General features: G+C 37.2%; 1 protein-coding gene across 1 annotated transcript in view; it reads left to right on the top strand.

Annotated features, from left to right (window-relative positions):
- The window catches only part of NPEPPS (aminopeptidase puromycin sensitive), an 80,799-nt gene extending 57,867 nt beyond the window's left edge, over positions 1-22,932 (top strand). Inside the window, 10 exon segments of the mRNA XM_020997378.2 lie at positions 3,051-3,114; positions 6,112-6,251; positions 8,339-8,473; positions 9,687-9,906; positions 14,723-14,865; positions 16,146-16,202; positions 17,674-17,781; positions 18,584-18,739; positions 19,198-19,245; positions 21,354-22,932. Of these exon segments, the coding sequence (XP_020853037.2) occupies positions 3,051-3,114; positions 6,112-6,251; positions 8,339-8,473; positions 9,687-9,906; positions 14,723-14,865; positions 16,146-16,202; positions 17,674-17,781; positions 18,584-18,739; positions 19,198-19,245; positions 21,354-21,506 (1,224 nt within the window). The 3' untranslated portion in view covers positions 21,507-22,932.
- The last annotated feature ends 1,145 nt before the right edge of the window (positions 22,933-24,077 follow it).

Below are 24,077 nucleotides of genomic sequence, written 5' to 3'. Positions count from 1 at the left end.
AAATTTAAGGAATAATGATAACTATTAGCTTGCAATCTGCCTTCTGTCCCCAACATTCTATTGAAACTGCTTTCTCAAAGGTTACCAATAACTTGTTGTCTAAAAAATTTTATTATTTTTTTAGCATTCTTAAACTGAGTTTCACATTCTCTTCCTCTCTCTCCTACTTCCCCCATCCACTGAGAAAGCAAGCAGAATTACATCAGTTATACATATGAAATCATGCAAAATGTTTCCGTGTTATCCCTATTGGAAAAAAATAAAGCAAAAAAATTGTATTTCAATTTGCAGTCATACATAGTTCATTAGTTCTCTCTCTGGAGGTTGGAAAGCATTTTTTCATCATGAGTCCTTTGGGATTGTCTTAGATCATTGTATTGATCAGAGTAGCCAGATCTTTCATAGTTGATCATCATTACAACATTGCTGTTACTGATCTTCAGGTCCTTCTCACTTCATTTTGCATCAGTTCATATAGGTCTTGCCATGTTTTTTCTGAAACCACTGCCATTTCTTTTTTTTTTCTTTACTAAATTTATTTTTAGTTTTTACTTCTAAAAGCTTTTGAGTTTTAAATTTTCTCCTCCTCCCTTCCCCGCCTCCCTCCCCAAGACGGCGTGAAATCTGATACAAGTTCTACATGTACATTCCTACTATAATTTAGAACCCATAAGAGGAACCATAACTGCCGTCATTTCTTAGAGCGCAAGCATATGCCACAGCTTGTTCAGCCATTCCCCAATTGATGAGCATTCCCTCAATTTTCAATTCTTTGCCACCACAAAAAGAGGAGCTATAAATATTTTTGTGTGTTTAGGGCCTTTTTCTTTTTAAAAACAATTTCTTTGGGGTGCAGACCTAGTGGTGGTACTGTTGAGTCAAAAGGCATGCATAGTTTTATAGCCCTTTGGACATAGTCCCAAATTGTTCTCCAGAATGGTTAGTTTCTAATCCATTCTGGTATCTACTTCTGTTTGTGGGTGAGCTCATCACATTCACAGTTATGATTCCTGACTGCATGTTCCTCCATCCTATTTTCTTCATTTTGTTATTCTTTCTTTTTATCCTTTCCCTCCCCAAATTCTGTTTTGCTTCATTGTCTCCCTTAATCTGTCCTACATTTTATCATTTCTCCCCAATTCCTTGCACAGCAGCGTCTCTTATTGCTTTCCCTTCCTGTTTCTCTGTTTGGGAATATAGATTTCTATACCCAGCTGAGTGTGTATATATGTTCTTCCCTCTTTGTACTATTTCTGGTGAGTCCTCCTGACTCTAGGGCAGGTGCTCTATCCATTGCGCCACCTAGCTGCCCCTGGGTCATTTGTTTTTCCAATGAGATATAGTTCACGTTTTCTTTTATTTTTTCATTCTTTTGACTTGTTTCTTGATGTCTCATGAAATCATTAGCTTCCATTTTCCTTTGGTAATCTCTCCTTCCTTGGCATCTATGACACTTCTCTCTATTGTTTTTCTTCCTGACTTAATACCTCTCAGTCTCCTTCTCTGGTTCATCTTTTTCTTGCTTCCTAAATATGTTTATCCTTAAAGGCTCTATCACAGGCATTCTGCTCTGTGTGTGCTTTATCCCTTTGTGGTTTCATCTGTTTCCATCAATTTAATTAGCTCTATGCAGGTGAGGTGACATGATATGTGTGTGTGTGTGTGTGTGTGTGTGTGTGTGTCTTTCCCCTAAACTCTAGTTACATATTTTCAACTGTCTAGACTTTTCCAACTGGCTGTCTGTCTTATACATCAGATTCAATTCAAAATTAAACTCATCTTTCCTCTAAAACACTCCTCTTCTGATTTCTCTGTGTCGGTAAATTGTACCACCATCCTCCAAATAGCCCTAGCTTGACACATTGGTGTCATCTTTGATATTTCCTTAACCCATATCCAGTAAATCTACTCCTGTTATAGCAAATTTTACCCCTCCTCTACTCAAATGCCCATTTTAGTTTAAGATATCCTTGACTCTTGCCTTGACTACTATAACAGTTTCCTATGTCGATTTTATTTTTTTGTTATAGCTGAAGTTACAGTTGGGGTTACGTGGCTTGCCTAGGGTCACACAGCTAGTAAGTGTCAAGTCTGAGGCTGAATTTGATCTCGGGTCCTCATGGCTCAAAGGCCATTGCTGTATCCACTGCACCACCTAGCTGCTCCCCCATTTAGTTCTTTTGGGGGGGGGCAATTGGAGTTAAGTAACTTGCTCAGGATTACACTGCTAATAAGTGTGAATTGTTTGTTCTGAGGTCGGATTTGAACTCAGGTCCTCCTGACTCCAGGGCCGGTGCTCTATCTACTGTGCTGCCTAGCTGCTTCCCTGTTTAGTCTTCTTGATTTGATTCTTTTCCATCCTTCATGCAGCTGCCAAAATAATCTTCCTAATGGCTCATTCTGCTACACAGAAACCTTTAGTGCCTCCCTTTTGTGCCTCCCTTTTGTCTGTAGGATAAAATCCAAACTCTTTGAGGCCTTCTAAAATCTGGATCTAATCTGTCTATCCAGCCCTGTTTCTCATTACTCAGCTTACACGATCTAATCAGTAGTTCATTTCCTGCCTGTTTGCGTTTGTGCAAGCCATTCTCCATAACTGGAATGTATTCCTTCCCCTTCTCTGCTTTTCAGAATCCTTTTCTTTCCAAAGTCAGTTCATTTGCCACCTCAATAAAGCCTGTCTTGATCTCTCAAGAACAAAGCACAAAGCATTTTCTCCCTCCTGCAGTTTTCCTAGAGTGCTTTGTCTGATTCTGTCCACTGGCATGATCACACCTGTACTTGTATCAGACTTCTCTCTGGTCCTGTGATGTGACTGCATCGTTTTTTTCTTTTGTATGCCCAGCATTTAGCAAAAGTACTTTGCACACCATAGTTTATGTGTTTGTGGATATTCTGTTTTTACATAGCATTTTCATTGCCATTAAATATTGAGTGCACATTGTACTTTTTAGGGCTGTGTGTTGAGCTAGCATTACAATGTGCTTTTTCACAGAAATATTGCAAAAAAAATCTGTTAATACTACTATAGCCTTTGTTTTGCATTTTAGGTAGAAGATGACAGAGTGCTGAAGTTGTCCCAAAGGAAATTCTCTGCCAGTGGACCATATAGTGGTAAGCTGATGAAAAGTAGATGCTAATCAGTATAGCCTAATGTGTGTGGTACCAGCAGTTTGTCAGCTAACAAGAAATACTTCTTTACATCAATGTATTTCCTTTTTAAAAGAATGACATCAAAATTAATATATAATAATAGATTAAATATGAATGAGTGTGCATTTTAATTTAGCTTGGTTTGAGGAATGAAACTTGTCATTCACCTATTGCTGTGGAAGGGGACTTGGGACAAAACTACAGACTGCACTCCATGTGGACTATAACAGTCTTTATTGCTATAGGTCTTTGGTGAGGGAAGACTTATTTAGAAGAAGGAATGAAAATGATTTTTGTGTATATGCTGATTTCACCTCCCTGAGATTCTGGTAGAGTTAGAGGGTTAAAATAAATTTCTGGATTTAGAAATTTAAAAAAAAAAAGGTGGGACATAGCGTGGAGTGTTCTCATGGCTTTCCTCCTTTCCATGGAATTGTGGGATCAAAGGTTGGAAGGACTGAAGGACAATGGAGACATCTATGGAGAGATGTTTTTACATACTTGAGACATTCTATGTAATGCATGTAATGGGCTGTTTATTTTCATTCCCATGCTATATGCCATTTTTTCCCCATCTTATACAGACATATGTGTATATAAATGTATATATGTATAGTTTGGGTTTTTTTGTTTTGTTTTGTTACTTAAATTTCTCTTTAGAAAGCAAAGGAAATGATTTAAAAATATAACTCAGAAGAAATTATTTCCTCTGGTAACTTACCTTGTTTAAAGCATATAACTTAATATACAAATAGGTGTCTCATTTGAAGTTTACTGGTTCTTTATAGGATTGAATTAAATTTTTAGACTTGTTGGCTGAAAGAGATTAACATTCAAGATAAAAATTCCAAATCCTTTTTTACAAAATGAATTGAATTGTTTGTGGTTAAGCTTACAGAAACAAAAATCTCATTAAAATCACTCTGTATATTATATACTATGTCTTTTTAACTGGTACCTTAGTGCAGGATCTGTTTTGTCGACTCAATAAAAGATTTGCTTCGTGAGTGTGCCTTCTTGGTAGTAAAAATTGAAAGCAAATAGTGATGTGTGTATGTTTACACGTGTGCGCATGCACACCCTTGTATCTTTCTGAAATTTTGACTGTCCATATAGAAACGAATGGCAGGCTAGAAAAATTTCAAATTTTTGTTCTCAAATGCCTTGTGGGAGATATCTTAGAAGTGATCCAGCCCAACTTTATACCATATGTAGAAATGCTGTGTAACAAGTAGTTATTCTTCTTCTGCTTGCATACATCCAATAATGGAAAACTCACTGTCTGATGAGGTAGACTTTTCAATTTTTGGAAACCTTTATCCCATATTGAACTCAGGTTTTGTTTTATAGAATTTTCTGGAGCTGCAAAAATTAAGCCCCCTGAGGCAGCTAGGTAGTGCAGTGGATAGAGCACTGACCCTGGAGTCAGGAGGACCTGAGTTCAAATTTGGCCTCAGGCACTTGACACTAGCTGTGTGACCTTGGGCAAATCACTTAACCCCATTGCCTACAAAAACAAACAAACAAAATTAAACCTTCTCTTTTTTTCCCCCTACATACTTTCAGATATTTGTAGACAGTTGTGGAATTTCTTATTTTCCTATTCACTAAACTAAGTAAATATCTCCATTTCCTTCAACTGTTCCCTTCTATAGCATAATTTTTAGATCATCACCTTGATTTTCCTCTTAAAAATAATATTACATTTTTCAATACCCCTCTTTAAATTTTGCATACAAAACTGAGCATAGTACTCCCCTGGCTGTTGTCTGGTCAGTGCAAAGTGGAGTGTGACTGTTATTTTAAACAGGACCTTGTTCTGGATGCTCTGCTTCTATTAGTACAGCCACGTTACACTGTTGACTCCTAATCCTTTTGGAATAGTTATGCCAGATCTCACCATGCTGTGATACTTAAGCAAGCAAAATTTTTAACCCACATGAAGGATTTTGCATTGGGTCCTATTAAATTTCATCTTACTAGTTTTGGCCCATTGTTCTAGCCTTTCCAGATCTTTTTTTATCTTAATTTTACCATCCATTCTATTATCTATTCCTCCTGGCTTTGTTCACAAATTTGATAGCATGCAGTCTATGCTTTATCCATGTCATTGATAAAATGTTGACCAGAACAGAACTGAGGCCAGAGCCTAGTGTCATACCACTAAAGAGCTTCTCTCAGGTATACATCAACATACTTTGAATTTGGTCATTTAGTGAGCTCTGTAAATCCACCTAATTTTCTTTTATACAGCCCATATTCTTTAATTTTGTCCACAAAGATATCATGAAAGATTTTACCAAATGCCTTTCTGAAATCTAGATTTATTGTGTTCACTATTATTTCATTTCTTTGATCTGCTTTTTTATTGTCCTTAAAAAAAAAAGAAAAAAGAAATGAAGTTAATTTGGCATGGCTTGTTCTTGGGCCAACCTGTTCCTTGCTCCTGATTTCCTTTTCTAAATATGTAAGTATGTATGATCTGATTACTTTATCTGTTCCAGAATTTTTCTGTTGATCCATATCAGGGAACATTACATAATCAGTTTGGGGGACCCTTCCAACTAAGTTTCTGTGATTTTGTCCACCTGGGTCTATCCTTTCCTTCATTTGGAGAATTAGTGCATCCATCAGGGATAACATTTAAATCCCTGAACTTTTGTCATTTTTATAGTTATAGAGAGTTTAGTGGGACAGGGGAGGAAAAATTGAGTTAAAATAACTGTTGAATACGACTATTGAGTAAGCTCTTTCCCAGCTTTACAAGGTGAATCAGTCTTTCAGGGAATTAGGCTATCACTGGATTGTTCTTTTGCACTGATGATAATCTGGAAACCTAAGGAATAGATACACTCCTTTAAATGAGCCATTACTCACCTATATGTAGAATTAGGTCTTGGTTATGAAAATAGATCTCCTGTTTCCTCAAAGTATCTTTTTTGTCATCGTCTTGCTTAGGAGAGGATTGTCCCCAGTGGATGGTTCCTATAACAATTTCTACCAGTGACGAACCTAATGAAGCCAAACTGAAAATTTTGATGGAGAAACCAGAGATGAGTGTGGTTTTGAAAAATGTTAAACCAGACCAGTGGGTAAAGGTTAGTTCTATTTGTAGCACTTTTATTCCATTTAATAGTCATCTACTTTCTAGCTCCAGATAGAGCTGTTTCCTTTCTTTCTCTTATTTTTTGAGTTCTATAAACTAATTTTGCCTTGTAGTCGTTTGACTTAGACCAGGATTTCGTTTTCCAAGGATTTTCTTCTAAAAAAGATCTCAGATAATACAACCTATATTGTTTTACAAGTCTAGGCATGACAAATCAAGTGGTCCTATCAGCATATCCAGAATAGCTTTTGAATTGAACTGTGAACAGCTTTTTGTATATCCCCATAGCAACTACTGCTTAACTAAAATCCATCCTGGGAAGAGAGAATACTGTTTTTTTGTTGTTGTTTTTTAGGCTGTAGAGTTTTGCTCTTAAGTGTTTCTGTCAAATCTTTATCTGTGAATGGGAAAATGCCTCATTTTGTTTTTGCATATAATTTTTTTGTTTCCAGGATGTTAACTTTTATTTATGAACTGCTTCTGTCTTCTAGTGGGTAGCATGACAGGAAGATCAAGATTGGGGGTTTACGTCAGGATTTTGCTTTTCTGATTCCTTATTTCTGTGGAATATTGGAGTTAATTTCATACAAAGATAAAAGCACTGCATTTAGGATCGGCATTGTATAAAATAACGTAGAAAGAATGAGAGATCTATATCCCTGAAGGACATGTTTTTGGGTTATCATGTGGATTAGTCTTCTCATTGAGGGATTATTTGCCCTCATTGAGATTGAAACAATTACTAGGTAGTTTCTGAGGTTAAAAGCAGTAGTTTGTCTATCTTCAGCCTTAGAGCTCAAAAATGTCAGCTTTGAATTTGAATCTATCATTTCCAAGTAGAAATCCCTATTTTCTTCTTTCTCATTTGTTCCTTCCTCCCTTCTGGTGGTAGCATATGGCAGTGGTGGTAGGACAATGGGTATTCTGTAATTGAAACAAATAACAAAGTAAACTATCAGTCTTTGTCTTGGTGGAAGCCATGACCATCTCATCCCCGTCTTAAAGGTAGTTTTGCCATTTGTTAGTATGTAACCTTAGGCAGGGCACGGCTTGAGCCACTTTGTCTAATAAGGACAGCAGGAGCGTTTCAAACAGCTTTTAAGCTCTAGTATTCTGTAAGGTATCCATCTGTTCACCTCAGAAGGCCTCCACTGGGATTTTGCCAAATAATTTCGATCAAAGGGATATAATACTATATCATTCATAACCTTAAAAATGAAATTAGGAATTATCTAGTAAATTTTATCTGAAGTAGGAGTTTTTAACCTTTTTGTATCATTGACTTTGTTATTGACCTTGTTGAAACCTATGGACTCCCTCAGAATGTTTTAAAATATGTAAATAAAATATATTGGTAACAAAGAAAACCAATTATATTTAAAAATAAAGATGTATTTTTTCCGTATGCAAGTTCACAGACCTCTGAAAATTATCTGTGGACCTCAAGTTAGGAACTACTGATTTAGAGAATTCCCTTTTAATCCCAGTAAACCTCCATAATACAAGGGAAAAGAGGACCTTAGAGCAGAAAATTGTTACTGGAGATTATTCCTAAATGTTCAATAACCTTTTTGGAAGTAAAGTATTCCCTTACCACCAGGTGCAGTAAATCATTTGAGGCAGTTACAGTTTTGCAAGCGTGACTTTTCATTTTAAGGAGATGATAACCTCAGTAAAGCATTTAAGATCAGCAGCATATAATCTTAGTTAAATTAACTCAGATGTTTAACACTGTTTATAATGATTGAAATTTGGAATTCTATCCATAGGATCATAGAGAACTGGAAATGACCTTAGGGGTCATTGAGTCTGACTCTTCTGTTTTATATGCAAGGAAAATGAGGCTTAAGAAATTTAAATGACTGGTTCAGGGTCCAGTAGCCAGTATGTCAGAAGCAGGATTAGAAACAAGGTCTTCTGGACTCCAGGGCTAGCTCCCACCCACTCTGCCATGCTACCTTTCCATATAAATGTGAAATTTCTAGGGCTAAAAGTTGGCTTGGCATGTGTATGTGTGTACATGTGCATGCATGCATGCATGTGTGTGTTGGGTATTTTGTTTTCATTTTTTTTTCCCAGTTAAACCTAGGAACAGTTGGATTTTATCGGACTCAGTACAGTTCTGCTATGTTGGAGAGTTTATTGCCAGGCATACGAGACCTTTCCCTACCCCCTGTGGACCGACTTGGGTTACAGAATGATCTTTTTTCTTTGGTGAGTACCTCCTCCTTTCATAATATGATAGGCCTTGTTGGTTGAGGGATTTTGCTCTAATTAGATTATTTGATTAATAATATACTTACAGTTCAAAGGACTTGGCTCTTCCTAAAGGTGGAAGAACTTTGTGGTTATGGCATGCAGGTGGCGATTAATTAGTGTAATGCAAATGAACTTGCACAATTCCCTCAGAAACAATTTTTTGTCATCAATGTAAGCTAGTATTCTGCAACTGTATTTAGTTGTTTTCTTGTAGGTTCTTCTCCTTTAGTTTTAACAGATTAATCCTTTTAGTTTTAATAGAAAATCTATTTCAATAGATGAAAAGCTTTTCCTACTGAGATTTTAAAAAACACTGTTCAGAATTGCTTACTAAATAGAAGCTATAGCTCTTGCTTGTGGGAATCTTAGGGTGATTTCTCCTAATAATGCTTTTTTTCCCCCAAGTCCTGTGCCAAATAACATTTGAATTTGTGAGATATTTAGTTTAGTAGTCAGGCATGTGTTAGATAATTTCTGGGTGCATTTGGCAGTCTAGATAATTCTGGATACCTGTAATAATTATAAGACTGAGCATGAAGTTTCCTTTAATTTGGATCTTGAAGTTTCACTGCTTCCTGCTGATGTAACTGGTTTTGGATTCCTGTTTTGTATAAACATAGGTTAGCGTTGAAGTCTAAAACCTCAAATCTGCTGATTCCAGTGGCAGATTCATCCTTTCAACAGAATAGGCTCTTTGTGTAGTTGATTGTTAGAATAGAAATTGGGTTTTTCCTAATTCCACTTGTTGGTACACACAAGAGTTTGAAAGAGTTCTGAGTGCTTTAGTGCCTTTCAGTCAACTTTATTCTCAAATTTGTAAAGGACAAGGTAAAATTGACACAGTTTGGATGGCCTACCTTTGAAAGAGCCTCTGTTAAAAAGTAAAGGCCCCAGAAACTTAATAGAATCAAGAAACTGATCAGTTTTCTTTCACCCTAAACAGCTGGATTAGTTAGAATAGTTTTGCTTATTTTTTAGAACACTGTCTTATATTACTATAGTAGGATTTTTATTCTAACAAGTGCTCTTCTGAACTCATGTTGTATCATTTACTTCAAATTCCAGAGATAGACATTTTGTAAGAATAGATAATGTTGAACTTGTTTGTGTATCTGTGTGTTATAATTCTATTTGGAGATTAGGTTAATTTCAATTTTTTCTCTCCCAGGCTCGAGCTGGAATCATTAGCACTGTAGATGTTCTAAAAGTCATGGAGGCTTTTGTGAATGAGCCCAATTATACTGTCTGGAGCGACCTGAGCTGTAACCTGGGGATTCTCTCAACTCTCTTGTCCCACACAGACTTCTATGAGGAAATCCAGCTATTTGTGAAAGATGTCTTTTCACCCATAGGGGAGAGGCTGGGCTGGGATCCTAAACCTGGAGAGGGTAAGGGGACATATACTTATGTATTTCAGAATTAAGATTGGTGAGTTGATATAGTGACAGCATTAATGTAGTTTTTAAGCCTTGAATGATATTAATCAGTATTTAATGTCAAAAGTTCCTATTCCTATCATTCTTCTCTTTGGACGTTACATGGAATATTGTCTAAATTAGCTGCTAAATGCACTGTGTAGAAGACAGGGACAGAGATCCATAGACCCATACCCACATCTGAAATATATGCTTATTTTATTGGCACCACTTCCTATCAGGCCCTGATAAGCAGATCATTGTCTTGATTGATTCCTTTCAACTTTTTTCTGTCTTGCTATAAACTATTGCTGGAATTTTATCATATTTCTTTTTAATTTAAGAGGTAGAAATGAAAATGTGTTTGTTTTGGATTGACTTTTTTTTATCATATGCTGATGACTAAGGAAATTAACTTTCTTGTAAGTAGTAATATTACTTGAAATTTAATGATATGATGGAATGAATTTTGGATTTGGAGAGAGAAGTCTTCATTTTAAATCCCATCTCTGCTAGTTAATACTTCTTTGACAGTGGGTATATCACTTAAATCTTTCTGTGTCTCAGTTTCCTCATCTTTATGAAGAGAGTTAAACTGGATGACCTCTGAGGTTCTTCCCAGCTCTATATCTATTATGTCTATGACCTTTCTTCCATAATGATCACATACAACACTTTAAGCTCCTTACCTATCCTTGGGATGTAAGAAAACTGATGTTACTAATAAGAGAACCAAGAACACACTTGGACAACTTTGTGTGCCATAGCACATCCTTTACAGAGCCAGAATTTTAAGTCAGGACCCTTCTTTGTGAGAACCTTTGCAACAATGTGCTTAGAAGAAAAAAGCAAGTCACATGTTTCTTTACCACAGATATCTGCTTAAGTTCTCTGGATATGGTGAAGTAATCTGGAGGTTTTTATTTGTTGCACATGGAACATATTGATCCCAGGTGTACAGACTCTTATTAGGTGCCTTGGACATAACTGAATGACTTAGTGTATGCCTTAATGGTTTTGATAAGAGACGACCTAAACAATGAAAACATCATCAAATTGAAGCACTAATTAAATTCAGATAGATGTTCTTTGTGATTTTACTTCAGATTAGATAGTTTTTAGCTTACCAAACACATCATTTCATACTTCCTCTTTTGAGATATTTCCAATTAGTTATTTTTTCATTAGTACCAAAGCAGATTTCTTTATAGCATGGATCCAGAGCAAAAGCACCTATTGCCCTGCTGATAGTTGCAAACATCTAAAGTAAAATTACTTTCTTACTTTGATGGATCTGTCTGTCACTCAGTCATTAAGCACCTTCTATGTCCCAGGCATAGTCCTAAGCATTAGGGATACAAAGGCAAAAGATAGTTCCTGCCTTTGAAGGGCTCACATTCTAATAGAGAAGACAACATGCAGTCATGTACAAACAAGCTATATACAGGATAAATAGGAAATAATCAACAGAGAGAAGGTACTAGGATTAAGAAGGATAGAGAAAGATTTCCTGTAGAAGGTTGGCATTTTAACTATAACTTGGAGGAAGCCTGAGAATATTCAAAATGGAGATGAGGGAGAACAGTATTCCAGGCGTAGGGGACAACCAGTGAAAATGCTTAGCTGAGAAATAAGAGTATCTTCTTTGAGGAACAGCAAAGAGGCCGGTGTCACTGGAAAAAGACTTGTTCAGCCATTCCCCAACTGATGGGCATCCCCTCAATTTCCAGTTCTTTGCCAGCACAGAAAGAGCTGTTATAAATATTTTTGTACATGTAGATCCTTTTCCCATTTGTATGTTCTCTCTGGGATATTAGAAATGCTATTGCTGGGTCAAAGGGTATGTACAATTTTATAGCCCTTTGGGCATAGTTCCAAATTGCTGTCCAAAATGGTTGGATCATTTCACAACTCTACCAACAATGGCATTAGTATTCCAATTTTCCCACATCTTCTCCAACATTGATCATTTTCCTGTTTTGTCATGTTGGCCAATCTGATAGGTGTGATGTGGTACCTCAGAGTTGTTTTGATTTGCATTTCTATAATCAATAGTGATTTAGAGCATTTTTTTATGTGATTATAGATGGCTTTAATTTCTTCATCTGAGAACAACCTGTTCATATCCTGTGACCATTTATCAGTTGGGAAATGACTTGTATTCTTATAAATTTGGCTTTATTCTCTAAGTATTTTAGAAATGAGGCCCTTATCAGAGAGACTGGTGGTAAAAATTCTTTCCCAATTTTCTACCTTCCTTCTAATCTTGGTTGCATTGACTTTGTGCAAAAACTTCAATTTAATGTAATCAAAGTTATCCATTTTACATTTCATAATGTTCTCTATCTCCCGTTTGGTCATGAATTCTTCTGTTCTCCGTAAGTCTAACAGGTAAACTATTCCTTGCTCTCCCAGTTTTTTTTAATAGTATCAGCCTTTATATGTAAATCATGAACACATTTTGACTTATTTTGGTATATGGTGTGAGATTTTGATCTATGCCTAGTTTGTGCCATACTCTTTTCCAGTTTTCCCAGCAGTTTTTGTCAGAGTGAGTTCTTATCCCAGAAGCTGGGGTCTTTGGGTTTATCAAATAATAGATTACCATAGTCATTACCATACCATACCATCAAATAATAGACTACTGTATCTTGCATACTTAACGTATTCCATTGATCCACCGCTCTATTTCTTAGCCAGTACCAAGCAGTTTTGATGATTGCTGCTTTATAATACAATTTAAGATCTGGAATGGCTAGGCCACCTTCCCTTGCATTTCTTTTCATTAGTTCCCTTGATATTCTGGACCTTTTGTTATTCCAAATGAATCTTGTTACTATTTTTTCTAACTCTATAAAAAATAATTTTTTAGTAGTAAGTGAAGGGTTTTTGATGATGAGGAAGATATAGACATGTTTTTAGGCAATAAGGAAGCAGACAGTAGATATGAAGAGATTATAGATAAGTGAGACAATAGGATGATAGAGTAGGCAGTCTGTTGGAGAAGTTGGGATGAAACTTACATATAGAGACATTAAACTTGGCAAGAAGGGCAACCTCTTCATATGAAAAGGGTAAGGAGGAGATAGTGGCAGAAGACATAGTGATTTGAGATGAGGAGGAGGAAGAGAGAAGAGAGAGCTCTTGGTGAATGGTCTCAGTTTTTTCAGTAAAATATTAAACAAGTTTCTCAGCTGAGAGGGTGGGGTCAGGGCGAGCCATGGGAGGTTTGAAGAGGATTGAAAAGTCTTGGAACTGCTGCTAGTATGAATGGGATAGTAAGTTGATTGATTGCCTGGAAGCAATGAGGATCCAATTGAGTTATGCAGCATAAAATTGTAGTGGACCCAGTCAAAAGCAGTTGTGTAGTTTTCTCCGTCATTGTTGAGCAGCATGTGTATAGGAGTGAAGGTAGCAGATAGTGAGAATGATCGGACAGGAACAAAAAATCACTGATATAAGAGGAAAAGGTATTCAGTAAGATAGTGTAGAGTTCAGCACCAAGGGGTCAAAAATCAGGGAAGGAGGAGACTGTGGCTAGTGCAGTAGGATAGAACCAACAGGTCAAGAGATTGGAGGTCCCCTGTATGGTTTGATATTGGAAGGCAGAAGAAATGGAAAGCCAATTGATTGTGACAGAATACAGGAATTTCAGAATTTGTGTACATATGGAGGTGTTATATTGTGAATGATAGCAAGATCAAGAGTATGATCATCTTCATGGCTGAGGTTGGGTGAAAGAGTAGGTCATGGGAAATGAGAAGGCCAAGGAATCTGAGATTAGAATATTTGAGTGAGTATCAGTATTTATGTTCAGGTACCCTCGTATGAGGGCAGAGTTGAGGAAAATAGAAAGATTGCAAACCAGGTACTGAAAGGAAAAACGTAGACCAGAGCTACTAAGATTTTGATTGGGTAGTAGATGTGGATTGTAAATGGACCTCAAGGAGAAGACATTACTAAATAGTAATAGTGATGGGGGCAGCTAGGTGGCCCAGTAGATAGAGCACTAGACTCATCTTCATTAGTTCAAATCTGGCCTCAGACACTTACTAGCTATATGACCCTGGGCAAGTAATTTAACCCTGTTTGCCTCAGTTCCTCATCTGTAAAGTGAGCTAGAGAAGAAAAGAAATGGGTTCATGAAGATCCAGACATGGCTGAAATGACTGAACAGCAATCGGTGATGGGGAAGAGCCTGAAGTGTTAGTAAAGAGTATATATTCCAGTTCCCCCACTTTGTCCAGTGAGCCATTACTGGAAAGTGTGGCTGGGGAGGCTCTGTCGTCAGGAGGAAGGAGCTGGATCTCAAGTGAGCCAGAAGATGAAAAGTGAGAAAGGAAAATTTTTACGATGAAAATAACTTTGTTGCCAATGGAGTGTGCATTCCAGAGGGCATTGTGGAAGGGTATGGGTAGTGTGTATTTGGGACTTTGTAGGGGGAAATGCATTGAGGGGAAAATAATAATAAGGCATTGGGGAAGTAGAGTTGAGGAATGGGTTTTGGCTGATGACCTACAAGGATTCAGAATCACTGGATTTCTGGATCTGGGATCTTCCAAAGGTATTTTCTTGTCACCATCAATACGAGGCATATTATACCATTTTTAAATGATGATAAATGAAAGGCTTACTTATTTCCTGGATCAGAGAACTGCTTTTTGCTGTGTAGTAAAACCATTCTCTGATCCTTCGATAATGTGGAAATAGTTGTATGAAGTTCAAGTAGCTACAGATTTTAAAGAATCCTGTTTAACTACAGTCACAATTCTTTCTCATTCCTCCACAGGTCATCTAGATGCACTCCTGAGAGGTTTGGTTCTAGGCAAACTAGGAAAATCAGGACATAAGCCAACATTAGAAGAAGCTCGTCGTCGGTTTAAGGACCATGTAGATGGGAAACAGATTCTTTCTGCTGATCTGAGGAGTCCTGTATGTTTCTGTATTATGTTGTTTTAATTAACAGAGTATTCTGTCCAATTCTGACCGTCCTTCATTTGGTTTAAAAGTTCTTTCTTTCCTTCATAGTAACTAACGTTGACCTATGTCGCATCAAATCAGCAAACATTTATTAAGTGCTTACTATATGCCAGGTATTGTGGATTAAAAAGAAAGGGGGGGGACCCAATCTCTGCTGTTAAGAAGTAACTCATAGGCTGATGGGGAACACAACATACAAATAGCTACTTATAGACAAGATGTACAAATGGAGGTAATCTCAGAAAGAAAGCAGTAAGGTTAAGGAGAATTGAGAAAGGCTTCTTACAGAATGTGTGCCTTTAGTTGATACTTGAAGGAAACCAGGAGGCAGAGATGAGGAAGGTGACGTGAAAAGGCTCAGATTTCAGAATTTGGAGTGTCATGTGTAAGGAACAGTGTCATTCATTGCAGAGTACATAGAAGGGAGTAAAGCGTAAGAAGATTGGTAAGGTAAGAAGGGGCCTGATTTTGAAGGGCTTTGAATGCCAAACAGAATTATATTTGATCCTGGAAGTGATAAGGAACCACTGGTGTTTATCAAATAGGAGGTTGCTATGTTTGGTTGCTGTGCTTAAGGAAGATCACTGTGGCAGCTGAGTGGAGGATGGATTACTATGGGGAAAAGACTTAGGACAGGGAAAACAATCAGCTAGACAGTGCAGTAGTCTAGGTGTGTGGTCATGAGGGTCTTTACCAGGGTGGTGCAGAGTAGAGAAAGGGTTTTTTGAGAGATGTTATAAAGGTAAAATTAACAGGCTTCAGCAACAGATTAGATATGGAAGATGTGAGGAGTCAAGCATGAAATATAGGTTGTTCCTTCCTGTAGAATGTGAGCTTCTTGAAAGAAGGGACTGTTTTTGCCTCCTTTTTTTATATCACCAGAGCTTAGTACCATGCTTGGCACTTAATAAGTGCTTAATAAATGGCTGACTGACTGCATGTAGCAACAACTCAAACCTTTTTTTTTTTAAATTTAAATTCTACTTTTTCTGGGGGCAGTTAGGGTTAAGTGACTTGCCTAGGGTCACACAGCTAGTAAGTGTTGTGAGTTATGTGTCTGAGACCAGATTTGAACTCAAGTCCTCCTGACTCCAAGGCTGGAGCTCTATCCATTGCGCCACCTAGCTGCCCCTAACCTTTTTATTCTTTTGACATGTCAGTTTACCATGTCTGAAAATATCTGAAAGTGTAAGTTATAGTTAACTAAATTCTCTGTAATTATTAACTTTTAGGTATATCTGACTGTTTTGAAGCATGGTGATAGTGCTACATTAGACATTATGCTAAAGGTGAGTACACGTGGAAATGGGTTCACATTCCTGCTTTATGACCTTGAAATGGCTTACACATTATTCTTAATCAACTGTAAGTAATTGGCAAGGGACATATCACCTACAGAAAGAGTAAGCTTCCAATGAAAAGGCAATGAGAGAATAGTACTGTTGTTGTTCAGTCATTTCAGTTATGTCTGACTCTTTGTGACCCTATTTTGGGTTTTCTTGGCAGAGATACTGCAGTGGTTTGCCATTTCCTTCTCTAGCTCATTTGACAGATGAGGAAACTTGAAACAGGGTTAAGTGACTTGCCCATGGTCACACAGGTAGTAAATGATTGAGGTCAGATTTGAACTTAGGTCTTCCTGATTCCAGGCCCAGTGCTCTATCTACTGTGCCACCTAGCTGTATATCACAAATGATTTAATAAAGATTCTTTTTACTTCTTGCCAATTTATTGCTACAAATTTGTCTCTACTGAACCTAAGACCTAAAATGTTTTTTTTTTTTCATTTTATTCAATATCATCATGATGTAGGAGAAAGCCTTGGACTTGGAGACAAAAAGCCCCAGTTCAAATTTTGTCTCTGATGTTTGATACACTGTGGGATCATTGCCAGGTCACCTTACCTTTCTAAGTCCATTTCCTTCTGTCAAATGGGGATAGTAATACTTGTATTTCCTAGTTCCTTGTGTGGTTATAAAGTATCACTTTTGTCAATTTTGTTATTATAATTAAAACAAATATGAATAATAAGTTAATGTTAATGAACAGTTCAAAATTAGAAATCTTTGAGGTTCTGAGGTTTAGCTCCAAATTTAGGAAAAGTCATTATCATAATTACTTTTGAAGATAAGATGTTCTTTCTAGTGAAGAAGGTAGAGGTTTTGTGTATTTTATAAATAGTTTGACGACTTGAAATTTTGGTATAGGTGGCGGCCGCACAAATCACCTATGTGTTTGTATTTCATACCAGCTATCAAAACTCTCTCTGCTTTAAGGAGTACTAATAAGATAAAAGCTTTGACTAAAAACTAAAAAAAAAAAATTTGCTTGTTCTTATTTCTCTTTGCAGATAGATGATCAGGATTCATTCATTAGCTATAATGCATGTAGTAATTAGAATAAATGGTGAAAATTACTTGGTTCTGTTCCCAAAGTATATTAGTCATATTTATCCAAGTACCTAGCTTAAATAAATAACTTCTGTTGCTACCTTTGGTGGCAGAATGAGGCCTGTATTGTCTTGGTGATAGGGAAATAAGAGGGAAGGAGGGTACCAGCTGTGCTATAATTTAGTGTATAGGTGCCATCTAGTGGGCAAGCATACATGGTTTTCTACTTAGATCAGACAAAAAGGGGTGTTATAAGTCAAAATTCTGGCAGTGAAATATTTTGTAATAGTGCTAATAATTGCTGAAGTTTGAGTTATATTGCATTAGAACATGGTCTAGGAAATTAAAACCCTGCTCTTCCTCCCTGTAGCTTCACAAAGAAGCAGATATGCAAGAAGAAAAGAATAGAATTGAACGAGTCCTGGGGGCCACTTCGCCACCTGAACTAATTCAAAAAGTCCTCACCTTTGCACTTTCAGTAAGTTAACTGGAAAACTGCTTTTGAAACTAGTTGTCTATTGATATGTTGCAGGTATCTCCAATTTGGCCTTCTGATCATCAGCCTCATTATTTTAAGTCTTCCTTCTCAGGGAAGGTTACATAGGAATGTTTCATTCTCTGGGGGACTCTGTGCCTGATGTTTGTTGTGCCCTTCCCTTGCCCTTTTGAGCCCTAGGCATTTTGATAAATTATCTAGTTTATTGTGCTGTTCTCATGCCCTATCCTCATGTCTAATAGAGTTCTCTTTTCCTTTGTGCAAATTTTTTTCTTTTTTTTTTTAAATTTATTTGGTCAGGCATTTGGAGTTAAGTGACCGCCCAGAGCCACACAGCTAGTGTTATATGCCTAAGGCTGTGATTTGAACCGAGGTCCTCCCTATTCCAGGGCCGGTGCTGTATCCACTGCGCCAGCTAGCTGCCCCTGTGCAGATTTTTCTTAAGATAAGTTGAGTGGCTTCATTTAGATCACAGATCTTAGATTTTAGAGCTCATAGAACTTGGAGGTCATCAAGTCCCATCTCCTCCTTTTTACACATGTTAAAACTGAGATCCAGAGGGGTTAGGTGATTTTCCCAAAGTCACGTATATCTCAGGCAGATCTTAAATCTAAGTCTTTCCTTACTATTAAATCCATCTCTCTTTCCACTATACCACATAGTCAGTTACTTAAATAATGGTAACTTTGAGGACTAGTGTTCAGCCACTTATTCTATCTAAGTATTACTTTACAGAGAGTTTAGAAAGACTAAACCCTTGATTTCTTTTAATTTTTTTTTCCAGGAAGAGGTACGTCCACAAGATACTGTGTCTGTTATTGGTGGGGTAGCTGGAGGCAGCAAGCAGGGGAGGAAGGCTGCTTGGAAATTTATAAAAGACAACTGGGAAGAACTTTATAATCGCTACCAAGGAGGATTCTTAATATCAAGACTAATAAAGGTACATATGATCATTTGTGCTTGTTTTTAAGATACCTCACAATGTATAGGACCTGCAAAACTCAATCCATGTTCTCTAGGAGTTTATATTCTAAACACACAAAAAAGACCATTCTTTGACTTGCCCAGGGTCACACAGGTAGTAAGGGTCAAATGTCTGAGGCCAGATTTGAATGAACTCAGGTCTTCTGACTCCAAGGCCAGAGCTGTATCCACTGCACCACCTAGCTGCCCCTAAAGAAACCATTCTTTTAAAAAACTGTGATTTATTTTTGTCTAATGCGAAATGTCACACACACCCTCCAACACCCAATCCTCATATTAAGGCACTGAGAGTTAGTATAATTTGTTTTTAGACATGTAGAAAGTTATTTCCATCTTCTGCCTGTTAAATGTGAAATGCTCTCTTTTTGATGTGGGTTAAATTTAAAACATTATGCATTCTTTATCCCTTTTCAGCTTTCAGTTGAAGGATTTGCAGTTGATAAAATGGCCGGAGAAGTTAAGGTAAGAACTATGCTACTTTAAATTTAACTTTTTTAACATGAAAAATGTATCTTTAATAGCTCTTGCTAAGTTGTCTTAGCAAAGCCTGGCATTTCAGTGGCAGCAACAGGCTTAGATTATTTCAGGCATCTAGATATTTGTCATTCTTCATCTGAAGAAACATGACATTTGGTGACCAACCTGGATTGTCTGTTATCAAGAAAATTTAGAGATAACATCATCTTTTCTGGAGACTTAATTGAACATGGCTAAAGTCTTATTTAGATACAATAGTATGCTTACCAAAGGATTATCTTCTCATCCATCCTTCTGGTTTGATAAGCAAGACATTGCCTCTGTAGTGTGGACTCTGCACCTGATGATTTTGGCATGTTTGTTGCAGGCCCAAATTGATCATTGTCTCTTTCATTGCTTAGCCACTTAATCATTGAACATTTTTAAAATCTGGGTTTTGCTTCAGTCTTTTTGGGTAACTGCAAAGTGTCAAAAATAAGTGTCTTGATTCACATTGTAAGTCCAAAGAAACCTTTCTTCATTAAAATTGTTAGTTTCTGGGATCACCTGAAGAAGTATCCACTCCTAGAACTCCTACACAGAGTATCATTTGTGTATAACTTGGGTATAGGAATTAAGTGCTAGGTGAGGAAACCTCAGTGTTCTATTTTCCTTAATATCCGTATCTCCTTTCATTGTATAAATCTAAGGCAACTAGCATTTGAATGGAATTTGAATAGAAGGAATGGAATTACAAGCTTTCATGTAATATATTCTCCCCCCCCCATTTTTTTCCATTTTACTCTTCATAAGATAGCACTTCCTTAGATTTTATGTTTTTGGTTATCTTGATTGATATGCAGTCTTGAAAATTATAGGAACTACTGTTCCCACTGTTCACAGAAGTTTCCTACAGCTGCTAGTAGTGGGAAATCAGTGATGTGTAAGCTCCATTTCCATACAGCTTTCTGGTCAAATGTACATGTAGCAGTTACACCTTATGCTCTTCCAAAGTATATTTGACCTTTTGGGGCTGTCTCCTCCAACCTCAGTGTTGTCATGTGTGTCGTGTCTAACTTATTTTTGAGGCTCTTTTTCATTTTCTACTGTACCAAACTGGATGTTTATACCTAGAAAAATATTTTAAATCCATTAACAAACATTTTCAGTATTTAGAAACAAATATATTTGGGTTGGGCCTTCTCTTGTCTGTCAGACAGTATTAACCTAATTTACTAATCGTGAGTATAAATCTGGACCTGATTAGGATTCCTGGCTGTCACTTAACCCCTCTGGGTTCAAATTTCCTCAATTATTAAATGAGAAGATTGGACTGGGTGATCTTTTTCTTCCAGCTCTCAATTTATGGTCCTAAAGTCTGGGGATTGGAAGATTTTCAGGCCTGATAGCTATGTAAGAAAACTGCCTGAAGGATATGTTTGTTTCAGGTAACTGGGGTTAACACACAGGAGGTCCTTAAGAACAAATAACTCACCTCTGTAGGAGAAAGTTAGTTTTTCAGAATCCTAGTTTGACTCCATTAGGATACTCTTCATTGAAGAATCTTACCCTATTGTTATGTTTGCTATTCAGTAGTTGCCTTGTTTTGCTTACAAAGAGCTGCATTTGGTGGAAAATAATGTTTCTCCTGAATCACATTGCAGAGTACAGAAAGAAAAATACTGCAGAATGACAAGTACTAAATTATTAGTATCTAGGGCTCCTTGAAAGAAAAGTGCAGACAAAATTCAAAGTTTCTTGTCATTTACAAACTAACACTCCTATGGGACATCATATATAGAAAGTGAGCTTAAGAAAAAGAGAATTAGTTTTTCCTTATTGCTGTTTTGCATAAACTTTATTTGAGAAGAATTGATGTTGAATTTTCTGAATAGTTTGCTTATGTTTTCTTAGCCTTGTGGTGTGGAATGAAGTAGCTAAAGAATGGATGAAGATTCTAGTAGTAATTTTTTATTAGTAAGCCTTGTGACAGTTTTGCAAGCTAGCTAATTTTTTCCTCCATAATACTATTTAAAGTGTTGCTTTCTTCCTCTGAATTCAAACGCTCATTAAGCATGACATAAACACCCACATTCTGGGTTGTTTTGCAACAGGCTTTCTTCGAGAGCCACCCAGCTCCCTCAGCAGAGCGTACCATCCAGCAGTGCTGTGAAAATATCCTGCTGAATGCTGCTTGGCTGAAACGAGATGCCGAAAGTATCCATCAGTACCTCCTGGAGCGAAAGGCCTCTCAACCCACAGTGTGAACCCCCAAGCATGCAGCCACTGTTGTCCTGCTGCCTCTTGGCAAGGAGAAGGTGGAGCTACCCTACAGCTGATTCATATGCCAAGAATTTGGAGTCTTTTCTCAAACCAATGGGGGTTGGACAATGAATGTAGTTAACTGGTTCCTGCTCACACTCCAGAATTAAATTCTATTAAAAAAAAAAAAAGGAAAAATCAATTCAGCAAAAAAAAAAAATGTAAATATGATAGTAATAAAATAGAGCATAATGAAACTGTGAAACTTCCTGAAGCCTTGTCAGTGGTTAAAAGGATTTAACACTTCTATGATATTAATGGCAGATGTTCTGTTTTTAAAACCCTACGAAAGGAAATTTGAGAGGCTTCTGGGTCAAGAGGAATTTGTGAAGTGTCTCGGCAGGAATGGGTTAACGCCTCTGCAAACAGCTTATGAGCCAAGGGTAGTGTGCATTTGGGGAACGGTTAATATGAAAGGCAGATAGCTGGTATGATATAGTCTGAGTCTGTGCATAATTCCGAGTGTGTTTTTGGGGGGGGGGTAGAAGGATAATATCTGGGAGATTTATTTTCCTGCATAACGCAATCAGAACCAAGGATAGTAGTCTCTCTCCGCCTCCTTCCCTTCTTTGTGACCTCTTGGCAAAAACAAACAAAACAAAACACCCAATTCTCCCTCCTTCTTGGTCCTACCTCTTGGTGTCCTTCTCAGAGGTAAAGGAATAATAAGGAAACATCTTTAATAGCCACATTAAATAAGAGAAACTGATTCACATTTCCTTTTCTTTTTAAGGTGATTCTCCCTCCCCCCTTCTCTTTTTTTTCTTTTTTTTCCCAAGAGTCCTAAATTGCATGCAAATGCAGCAGTAAAACTATGAAGGGTTTTATTTGGGCCTTCTGGAGGGATTTGTTCTATAGAACATGCTATTACTTGTCTGACAGATCCAGCAGTTGCACCTCTTCATGGCCAAAGTGGCATTAGCTTGTCCTGGTTAATTGTTGTGCATGTGTGAAGTGGATAATAACTGATTTGCAAGAGCTGAACTGTACCTTAGTGATAACTGGTAAAAGTAAGAGTATAAATCTCTTGCCACCCTTTGTTCCATCTACAGTGTATTCTACTAACAAGACCTCACCCATCTAATCCAATTGAGTTGTGGTTTTTTTTTTGGGGGGGGTTGGGTTTTTTTTTGGGATTTGGGTTTGTTTTTTTTTTTGCCCTTTTTCCCTTTCCTGTCCCCCACCCACCGTTTTTTTTTTGTTGTTGTGTTGTTAACAGGAATTCATATTTGGTGTGGCTTAACTATTTCAGAAGGTCATCAGATTAACTGTCAGACTGCTTCCCTGAAACATTTTTGTGCTATTGTTTTAAAAAAAAATAATAATTAAAAAAAACTGTTGGCGTTAATAAAAATGTCAATGTGAAATTGATGCCTTGATTTTCTTTTCTGTTCACTGAGCAAGGAACTTAAAGGACCTCACAACTTTCCTAGTCTCTAACGTTCAAACAGGAAAGGAACTTGAGTTCAACTTCTTTCTTTGGAAAAAGGAAGGCAAGATCTTTAGGATCACAACAGAATTCTTTTGATTATAGGAAATTCTGATATTTTATGCCCTGAAACCTAAATAGAAGGCCCTAATAGGATTAGGTTTGGGAGGGACAGCGAGGTGGTACAGTGGATAGAGCTCCGACCTTGTAGTCAAGAGGACCTGAGTTCAAATTCACCCTCAGACACATAACATTCACTAACTGTGTGACCCTGGGCAAGTCAACCCCATTGCCTAGCAAAAAAAAAAATTAGGTTTGGAAATAAAGGATCTTCAGACTTTAAAACGACATTCCCAGAAGTGAGCTCCAACTTCTAAATAAGAAGAAAGTGTGCTAAGAGTGGAAAGAGGACCAAATTAGTGCCAGAGAATCTGAGTTTGAGGTAGATCTTCTCTTCATTTTGTCTGAGTTGCATTACTTTTTCAGGCCTTCACTCTCAGATCCTCATTGGTAAAATAAGGGGACTGGATTATGTGCTCCCTAAAATTCCATTAATTTCTAAACGCTGTGAAGTCATGTCCATAGGGGACAAGCACGTCAAAGTTTGGTCCAAAGGAAATCAGGTAGTAGCCCCAAAAAGACAAATAGCAAAGGTTGTGTGCTTGAAGTTTTCAGTGGGAATGAGCAGATGGTCCTAACTGTAGGTTAAAGGTATCTTGTAGATAGTGGTGAGCCAGCTATAAATAGAAGGGAATGGGAAGGAGATGGCACTGAGAATAATCTTAAAATCCCTAGATGGACCATATCACATCACGCAGTTACCAAAGGTTTGCAGGTTCCTATATTTTAAATCTTCATTAGTTGGGTCAAACCAATAGTTAGACAAGGTTTCTTAATTTTTATTCCTCAGTTTCCTCCTACAAAATAAAAGGGTGATGTTCTCTTAGTGATCTTGAAGGACCCTCCAACATGACCATTTTATAACTGGAAGTAAAACAAGATTTGTAGTTCTTGTTCCTTGAGATAAGGCTGCAGGATAATTCTTAACACCATCAGCATCATTTTACTGTTACAAGGAAAACAGACA

Source organism: Phascolarctos cinereus, unplaced genomic scaffold, assembly GCF_003287225.1.
Source record: "Phascolarctos cinereus isolate Bilbo 61053 unplaced genomic scaffold, phaCin_HiC Scaffold_5;HRSCAF=322, whole genome shotgun sequence".
NCBI classification, from domain to species: domain Eukaryota; kingdom Metazoa; phylum Chordata; class Mammalia; order Diprotodontia; family Phascolarctidae; genus Phascolarctos; species Phascolarctos cinereus.
This window is presented reverse-complemented; position numbering and strand designations above follow the sequence as displayed.